This window comes from Suncus etruscus, chromosome 6 (genome assembly GCF_024139225.1).
Source record: "Suncus etruscus isolate mSunEtr1 chromosome 6, mSunEtr1.pri.cur, whole genome shotgun sequence".
NCBI lineage: Eukaryota > Metazoa > Chordata > Mammalia > Eulipotyphla > Soricidae > Suncus > Suncus etruscus.
The window spans coordinates 25,692,547-25,701,860 of NC_064853.1; the positions used below are offsets into that span (position 1 = coordinate 25,692,547).

A 9,314-nucleotide genomic window follows, 5' to 3' on the forward strand; every position below is an offset into this window, starting at 1 on the left:
ACATGCCCATGACTAGAGATTCTTATTGGCTGATGATTTATTGGTCAAGAGCATTCATTGGTCAGGAGTTCCTATAGGTTGCAGGTAATCTAACAGACTCTTCCCTCCCTTCTTCCCCTGAGGAGTGATAGATGGAGTAGCTGGGATGAGAATAAAGGAAGAAGAATCATTGGTTTCTCCTTTGAAGCACCATTTGAGTTTGCTTTGCCGAGCAAGGTGGGAGGATTGGGGACTGCAGAAGAGGAGAGGGCATTTATAAGTCATCTCTATTTTTCAGGATGAGCTTCCTCACAAGTGCATTGATCTGGGGCCTGATCTCCTCCACGGACACAGTTGGGTCCCATGCCCCTACTACCTTCCCATCAGGGGCCACTAGATACTTCCAGAAGTTCCAGGTGGGCTCCTTCCCAGAAGTCTCTAGAAAAGAAAAAAGAGTCAAGTGAGCTTTCCCCAGGTACATTCTCCTGGGGTCCCACAAGTGAGTGTCCAGCCTTCCCCTAAAGTCATGATTCCATGAATTAGAATTTACCAGAGAGCTTTTGGTTTAAAGTGGGGCTCACCTTGCTGTACTCAGTAATTACTCCTGACTCTGTGCTCAGGTATTACTTCTGGTGGTACTTAGGGGACCGGACCATATGTAGTTCTAGGGATTGAACTGGACCAGTCCACATATAAGGCAAGTGTCTAATTTCTATGCCATATCTCTGACCCCTCACTGGAGAGCTTTTGGCAAATCTGAGTGCCCAGTCCACATTCCTGACTACTTAAGTCAGAACCTCAGGGGCACAAGGGTAAGACATGGACAGGAAGATTTTTCAAGAGCTCTTGAAATTTGAATGTGAGGCCAAGGTTGAGAACTAATCTTTAGGACATGTTTATAAAGCATCAACATGTAACTAATTAATAACCTCAAACTACTAGAAATTTTGCACTCTTCCTCTCAAACAAAATGTATGTTTCTCAAAAGTTAATCCATGTATTGTTACAGCTGAGTTATTGCTGGAGGGTGTACATAGACAGATTTTAAAACTCTGCTTGAGTATATCTGATAAACAATGGTGCTTATAAATAATGGCTAGGTTTATGAAGACAGCAATAGTACAGTGGATCAGGTGTTTGCCTTGCACATGACCAGTCTGGGTTTGATCCCTGGCATCCCGTTTGGTCCTCCAAACACCTCCTAGAGTAATTCCTGAGTTCAGAGCCAAAAGTAACCCCTGAGAATCTTAGGGTGTGACTTACTCCTCCACCAAAAAAAAAAAAAAAAAGAATGTCCAGGTTTTATCTATAACTATGGAAATATGGAAGAAATAAAACTAGTAACAATATGGGAAAGCAAATTGTTCGGCTAGAACCACAGAGAAAATTCAAAGGGACCCACTAAGGGATTTTTCCTTGGCTACACTGTTGTGTCTCACTTACTCCTCCAGATGAATGCGCAGGGGGTGAGGGACTCAAAGGAAGCATGGAGTGGGTGAGAAAAGTTAAAAATGGAGCCCAAGGGGCAGAACTGTATGTAGTATGGAGGGTAAAGAGCTGGCCTTGCAGGCAGCTGACCCTCGTTCTATCCTTGGCACTGCATATGTCCCTCTTGGGCCTACTGGAAGTGATCCTTGAGTGCAGAGCCCTGAGATCTGCCAGATGTGGGCCACTTTTTTTTTTTTTTTTGGATTTTGGGTCACACCCGGCGGTGCTCAGGGGTTACTCCTGGCTGTCTGCTCAGAAATAGCTCCTGGCAGGCACGGGGGACCATATGGGACACCGGGATTCGAACCAACCACCTTAGGTTCTGGATCGGCTGCTTGCAAGGCAAGCATCGCTGTGCTATCTCTCCGGGCCCAAGAAACAGAATCTTAATGATAACTTTGACCTGCAACCCCATTTTTGTGGTTTAGATTCTTCTGGGGCTGGTGTAGGGACCAATTTCTGAAAATATTCAGATTTTAGTTCAGAAGTTTCTTTCCCAGGCTTACAGACTCTTGCCTGCTTCAGATGGGAGATGCTTGTCAGCCATTTTGTCCAGCACTACAGCCTGCTGGAGCCCTATCTGTGCCTTGGAAATCCAGATGCTGAAGTAATTCACATCAACTGAAACCACAGGGGCCCACTCTCCTTTCAGGAGCTCTACATCTGGAAACAAGACTCTTGAGAAGTTTTCAAGAGTAACCGAGGGCCATGTGCTAGGCAGCAGGGGAGGAGGATGCTTAGCAACACTCTTCAGCCTATCTTCAGAGATGAACCGACCATCCGCCCATCTGCCCAGGGGATGGAATGAGACTCACGGGTCAGGTACTTGAAGGCAGGGTGCGCCCCTGTGCCGGTGACAGCGATTTTGCTAAACATGGGGAAGGAGACACTGTAAGTGCGACGCACAAAGCTCTCGATCTCCCTGTTGCTGTCGGGCTCCTGCTGGCCAAACTGGTTGCAGGGGAAGCCGAGGACGTTGAAGTGCTGAGGCCCCAGGTCCCGCTGCAGCTGCTGCAGAGCTTTGTAGTGCTGCTCTGTGAAGCCACACTCACTGGCCACGTTCACCACCAGGGACACCTGTGAGGCCAGAACAAAATTTTCAGACCCGAAGGCCAATGAGGAGCCATCCACTTCCTGGCAGATGCCCTGCCATGGATGCGCTGCCTCTCTCAGGCCTGCAAGAACACATGTTTACATGCATAGCCATATGTGCAGAGCCTTCTCAAATTCAAACACTTGAAGGCACAAAGTCAGACTGCAGGGAGGGGTTTACAGATATGTGTGGATATGCAGACATGACCATTCACGACAAGTATACTATAACATAAACATATACTATAACATACCGTAACATACTATAATATAACATATACAGTATACTATATATAAAATAGATAACTATATAGCATATGTAAAATATAGTAAACTGTATACTATATACTCTGTATAATATACATTAATGGGCATAAAGCTCAATAAACCACACATAAATCAGCACATGTCATGCGTACGGAAAGGCACATGTACTGGTGAAACACATCTGGAGGTGAGAGAGAGGAATAGAAAGGGAGGCCTGGGTTCAGTTTCTGGCTCGCTCAGGATTCATTCATCACTGGTCCATGTACATTCTGCACCTTCTATTTGCTCCTAAACTTGTGAACAGCTAAGAACAGAAGTCATGTCTGCTTCGTCCAGGGCCTGACATATTAAAAGTGTCAGAAGGAATCTGCTGAATGAGTAAGTGTGGTCACCGATGCAATCTGTTGCATGAACACATTGATATTTACTGACTTGTTTTGGTTTGGTTGGGTATTTAGGGGCTGCTCCCATGAATCATGTGGGAACCTGAGTTTGAGCCCCAATTATTGCATGAGCTAGCTACTCCTACCTACTGCCAACTATGGGTTCATAAGAAAATAAAAACCCAGGCCAATCCCTTTTACCTATCCCTCCAGCAAATACCCACTTTCTTCAAATTTTATTCTTTTTTTTTTTTGTGTGTGTGTTTTTTGGGTCACACCCGGCAGTGCTCAGGGGTTACTCCTGGCTCCATGCTCAGAAATTGCTCCTGGCAGGCACAGGGGACCATATGGGACGCCGGGATTCGAACCGATGACCTTCTGCATGAAAGGCAAACACCTTACCTCCATGCTATCTCTCCGGCCCCCAAATTTTATTCTTATGTTTGCTATTACTGTTATTATTCGATGATAAATATCTTGTCTTTAAGTGATAAATATAGAGCAAAGTGGTTCCCATTAGAGTTTTGGCACCAATGCCAGGTTTTAGCTTTTAATGATATATTATTAAAGGAGTTAGAGCCTTACCCTGTGTCTGGGCAACCCAGCCCCATCTATTTGGTCACTTGTTGTTTAGAGTAGTTGGCCTCAGAAAGGGTAAAGACAAAATACTGGACATACCCAGTTGGCCTGGCTAGACAGGGTTTCTCAACCTTGGCACCACTGAACTTTTGAAAGAATGTTTTGCTTGTTTGTTTGTTGGTTGGTCACACCTAGTAGTGCTCAAGGCTTACCCCTGACTCAGCTCTTTGGAGCCATTCCTGGTGGAACTTAGCAGACCATATAGGGTGCCAGGGATTAAACAAGGGTTGGCTGCATGCAAGGCAAGCGAACCGCAAGGCAAGCAAGGCAGACCACACCATACCCACTGTACTATGGCTCTGGCCGCTATCCTTTTCTTAATGAGGGCCACCCTAAAAGTGTTGGAAGTGAGAGGATCCAGAGTAACCCTACTCTGTGGATTATCTTCTATGGATAGAGGCCATATGGTCCTGAGTTCTGGCCCTACGAGTTTGGGGCTTGGTTGTGACAATATTCAATTCAGTACCTCAAGATCCTTTTTTTTTGTTTTGTTTTATTTGTTTTGGGGGCTATACCCAACGATGCTTAGGACTTATTCTGACTCTGAGTTCAGGCATCACTAATGACAGGGCTCAGGGGACTATATGGGGTACTGAAGATTAAACCCTGATTAGCTTTGTGCAAGGCATGTGTCCCATCCACTGTACCATTTTTCGGCCCCTCTGGATGCTTTTTAAAATTCTTTTAGTTTTTGGGTCACGCCAGTGATGCTTAGTGTTTACTCCTGGCTTTGCATCCAGGAATTACTCCTGGCAGTACTCAGGGTTTTGGGAGATCAATTTCAGATCAGCCACATGCAAAGCTGTACGACTGCTTTAGTAGTGCTCTGGCTTGCATATACTTGATCAGTTTTAGGCTTTGGAGTCCCATATAATTCCCCTGAGCTCACATGAGTGATTCTTGAGCACAGAACCAGGAGTAACCCCTGAGTATCTCTGGGTATGGTTCAAAAAACAAACAAAAAAAATATTTTTACATTATAAGTTAGGGAATGTGGCTATAACACTAACATTTTGGAGACTGATGTACAAAGTTACATCAAAAAATATTTTTAAATGTCTCCAGATGTGGGCCCAGAGAGATAGCACAGTGGCGTTTGCCTTGCAAGCAGCTGATCCAGGACCAAAGGTGGTTGGTTCAAATCCCGGTGTCCCATATGGTCCCCCGTGCCTGCCAGGAGCTATTTCTGAGCAGACAGCCAGGAGTAACCCGTGAGCACCACTGGGTATGACCCAAAAACCAAAAAAAAAAAAAAAAAAAAAAGTCTCCAGATGTGGCCAAATATCTCCTGGGGATTAAAATCACCCTAGATGAGAACCACTGGGCCAGGTGATGAAAACCACTGCCTTTAACACTCCGATCCTGCCTCCCCTAGAGGAGAAAGCTCCAGTCCCTGGGACCACCAGTTGTCAGAGCAGCTGAAACCCCCATCTGCATCTGTCTGTGATGGTGAGAAACTGAGGCCATTACCAGTAAGGGGTTTTCCTATTTCTTCTCTGCTGAGTCTCTGGGCAATGAGTATTTAATAGGTGCTTCATTTTTAACTAGCATCTCATGAGTCTATTCACTCTATCAGAAAGAGGGAAGTCCTGCTTCTTGTCCCATACCTAAAATCAAAAGATGTATCTGGGGCTAGAGATATAGTACAGGGGTTAATGCATCACCCTCATTCAACCTCCAGCACCAGGTATGGTCCAGAAATGCAGTCAGGAGTGGTGCCTGAACAAACAGTCCTGCCCAGGTTTGACCTCAGTGCCACATGGCCCTCTTCTAATCATCACTGAGAATAGCCCTAGTCCCCAGCATCATTAGGGTGGCCTCAGGAGGTCACTAGCATCCTTGGGCTCTCACATTGAACACTCCAGTCAGGTTGAATATTACCTGAAGTGAGACTGCAAGTCTTCACCCCCAAATTGCAGAGGCTAAAACACAGATACTCTCATTTACACATAATTTACATACTTACCCATACAAACATAGATTCTTATGTGTACACAGAAGCTTGTAAACAAACCACACACATGCAAACACTCAACTGCTAAGGCGTACATGTTATGCCACCTCACATTGCTGGCAAGTATAAACCCAGTGGATGCTGCTTCATCCATTTTCCATGCTGGTCCAAAGGCTTCCTTTCCAAGTAGCCTGAGAGGGTTTTTTTGGTTTTTTGTTTGTTTGTTTGTCTGTTTGTTTTTGGGCCACACCCAGGGGTGCTCAGAGCTCTGGCTCTGTGCTCAGAAATCGCTCCTGGCTTGGGGGACCATATGGAACTCAGGGATCGAACTGTCCATCCTGGGTCAGCTGTATGCTAGGCAAATGCCCTACCACTATGCTACCAATCCAGCTCAGCCTGAGAGTTTTAAATGGTGCCACCATGCTTGTTCATGGCTGTACTGCCAGGGCCAGGCCCAGTTCCAGGCATAAAGAAGAAATCAGGAGATTTTCTTCCCCCAAATCCTTTTATTGTGGTTAAATACACATGAAAAGCTAATGCAGATTTGCAGGTGAATGAAGTGGTAGATTGCCCAGAAGCAGACCTGACTTGTCTAACTCACTGTAACGTATGCAGCTTCCCTGGACTTTATGAGGATGTGGCAATGGGAAATGAACCCTGCAGTGGGCTTCCTGGATTCAAATTGTAGGCAGCTCTGTGACTTTATTCCATTTTAATGCTAGCCCTAGTACTAGAAGTATCTTGTTCATTTCACTGTTCACTTTTATTTTTCTCTCTCCTCCCTATGCCACAGAAGCTCATGGAACCCTGTCTGTTTTGTTCACCCTTGCATCTCTGGACTAGTACTTAATGGGGCCAGAGCAATAGCACAGAGGGGATGGCATTTGCCTTGCACACAGCCAACCTGGGCTTGATTCCCAGCATCTCATATGGTTACCTGAGCCTGCCAGTAGTTAATTTCTGAGCAGAGTCAGAAGTAACTCCTGAGCGCCACTGGGTGTGCCCCCCCCCCCAAATAAAAATAAAACAAGATTAAAAAATAACAAATAATGAATTGATGAGCAATAAGGTGGTTCTCTGGTGGGATACATGAGAGAAAAGGAGAGGCCTTCCAGGGAATGGACGCTGCTCTTTGAGATCTTTGTCCTGAGTCCTGGATGGATCCCATCAACCTCAGGATAGGGTTGCCATGTGCTTCCACCCTGTCATCTCTTTGAAGTTCAAAATACCTTGAGGGAACAGTCAAGGCAAGGATTACTCCCACTCCCCACACACCCCCTCCAATATTATTGAGAATTTCACAGGCAAAGTGAAAATACAGTCTTCACTACAGATGGCTGTTGTGTATGTAAATGAGGGTCCAGGGTTCAGGTCCCTGTTTGGGCGCCATTATGTTGCAAGTCAGCCCCTGAAGAGGTTGACTGATGGAGGGATGGAGGATGAGGTCTTTCCCCTCCAGCGAGGAGCACGCATCTGCCACCCTGTCCAGCCAACGGTGCTGAGGTGAAACGGCAGGTAAACAGCTCGCAGACAGTCAGGCTTGTGGAAATATTAGCTTTATTTGGTGGACAAGACTGAAGTCCAAAGACTCAGCATAAGTTCCAGCCAAAAGCCACTCGCCTTCCACAGACCCTTGTTTTTATCCCCCAGAATCAGGTACCACCCAATGGTGGGATCAGATACCACCCAATGGTGGAAGCAGAATCAGGTACACTCTAGGGTGGGGGCAGAATGCCAGGTCACACCCTAGGGTAGGGCACAATCACCATCAGGGTAGGGTCAGTAACATAATAATCCCCTAAAATATTTTCATACACAACAGATGGCCTTACACTAAGGAAAAGAATGTTAACAGCCATTTGTGTGTGGGGGGGGGGTTCATCTACATTTAGATGTTGGGCTTCCTTGTCCATTAGAGACAATCCCCTCTCCCAAGGCTGGGGTTCATCCTCATAAGTAGGTGGAGGATTCTTCATTACACACATCATCAAGGCCTCTAAATGCCATGTCCTAGGCCTCTGTTGTCCTTCCCTCTCCTCATAGCCTTATCTTCCACCATCATCCTCATGTTTTATACTTCTTCTGGAAGTCCCACATCCCAGTCTTGACTCCCAATGATGATGCTGATGATGATGATTTTGCATTCTGAGTTTGAACTGAGAATCTCACAAAAGCCAGGCAAGTCCTCTCCTGCAAGGAGGGCTTCAGCCCTTGCCCCCTCCCACCTTAATAAAGCCATAGACAGGTCTCTGGCCTGGAATATTCTCTGCTAAATAAAACTCATGTTCCTCTTAAAAGTCTCTCCTCCTGTTCCTCTTCTTCCCTTCCTCTTCTTCCTCCTCCCCATCTCTCTCAGCTCAAGTTCGCAATTCACCTGAATACCAGCCTGAGCTGCAATTTTCCATGTTTGGTTCCAGCACACCCCAGCTTCCTAGAGCTTTCTTAGTTCTGTTATATACAACCCTGTGCAAATACCATCCTCTGGGCCTGGGAGGCCTCACAACAGGGTGAGGGCCCAGTGCGTTTACAGCCAGAACTGCCAGTGCAGGGCCACATTCCTTTCTACCGAGTGAGTTCACTCTAGACATGGTCAGCAGCAAGCCCAGCAGACAGAAAGAGAGAAAGAGAGAGAGAGGACTGGGAGACAAAGGCCGCAGCAGGGGACCCTTGCAAGACAAGACAAAGGCTGGCCCGGGTCCCGCAGCCCTATCCCTGGGCGAGGTCCCGCTGCTGCCCAGCGCCGCGGGGAGGGGGCTGCGAGGGTTTCAGGTTTCACTTCTGGGTTGTGCCACGTCGTCGTGGCAGGCCCAGACCCCGTGCACAATTGCAGGATCCGGGGGGCTCCAAGCTCTGAAGGGGAGAGGCTGTGGGGCGGGGGGAGCCGGGGACAGGCCTGCGAGCACCCCCTAGGAGGGAGTCACTGCATGGGGGTGGCCTCCAGTCTCACGGGGTGTCCCCATCAGGCCTGGCCCCCCGGGGGATACTCACCGAGCCGCGGTACTTCTCGAGGGACACCAGCTTGCCCCTGATGTTCACCGCCTTGAAGTTGTAGAAGTCCTGTTCGCGCTGCGCGCAGGCCACAGCCCCCAGGAGCAGCCACGCAGCCGCCGCCGCCACCACCATGACTCGCTTCCGAGGTGGCGGCCAGGGAGGGCCTGGACCAGGCGGGAGGGACCCCGCGATGGGGGCGGGAGGGGGCGGCTCTGGCTCCACCGGCCCTCCAGGCGAGGCAAGACGCGCCGCCCGCCCCCTTTTCCTTCTGCCCGGCGGGGTAGGGGAAAGGGATGCCAGGCTCCAAAGCTCACTTTCCAGGACCCCCCATCCCGGACCCCAGAGTCCCCCCCAACCCTGGGGTCTCAGGATTCGGACACTTAGGCAAGATGGCTTTGGCCAAGTTCCCTCTAGTTTTGGGGAATACACTTTGGTAGGACTAGGGAGATAGGAAAAGTCAAGCTGATGCAACCCAAAGAGATGCCATTTCTCCGGGCCTCAGTTTCTCCATCTGTTCAGGG

General features: G+C 48.0%; 1 protein-coding gene across 1 annotated transcript; it reads right to left on the reverse strand.

Annotated features, from left to right (window-relative positions):
• Positions 1–230: 230 nt before the first annotated feature.
• GPX7 (glutathione peroxidase 7) lies at positions 231–8,925 on the reverse strand. Its single transcript, XM_049775074.1, has 3 exons — positions 8,791–8,925; positions 2,283–2,544; positions 231–417 (listed from the first exon to the last, which is right to left on the reverse strand). Exons 1-3 carry the CDS (start codon positions 8,923–8,925, stop codon positions 254–256), a joined length of 561 nt encoding a protein of 186 aa, XP_049631031.1. The 3' UTR covers positions 231–253.
• Positions 8,926–9,314: the final 389 nt, after the last annotated feature.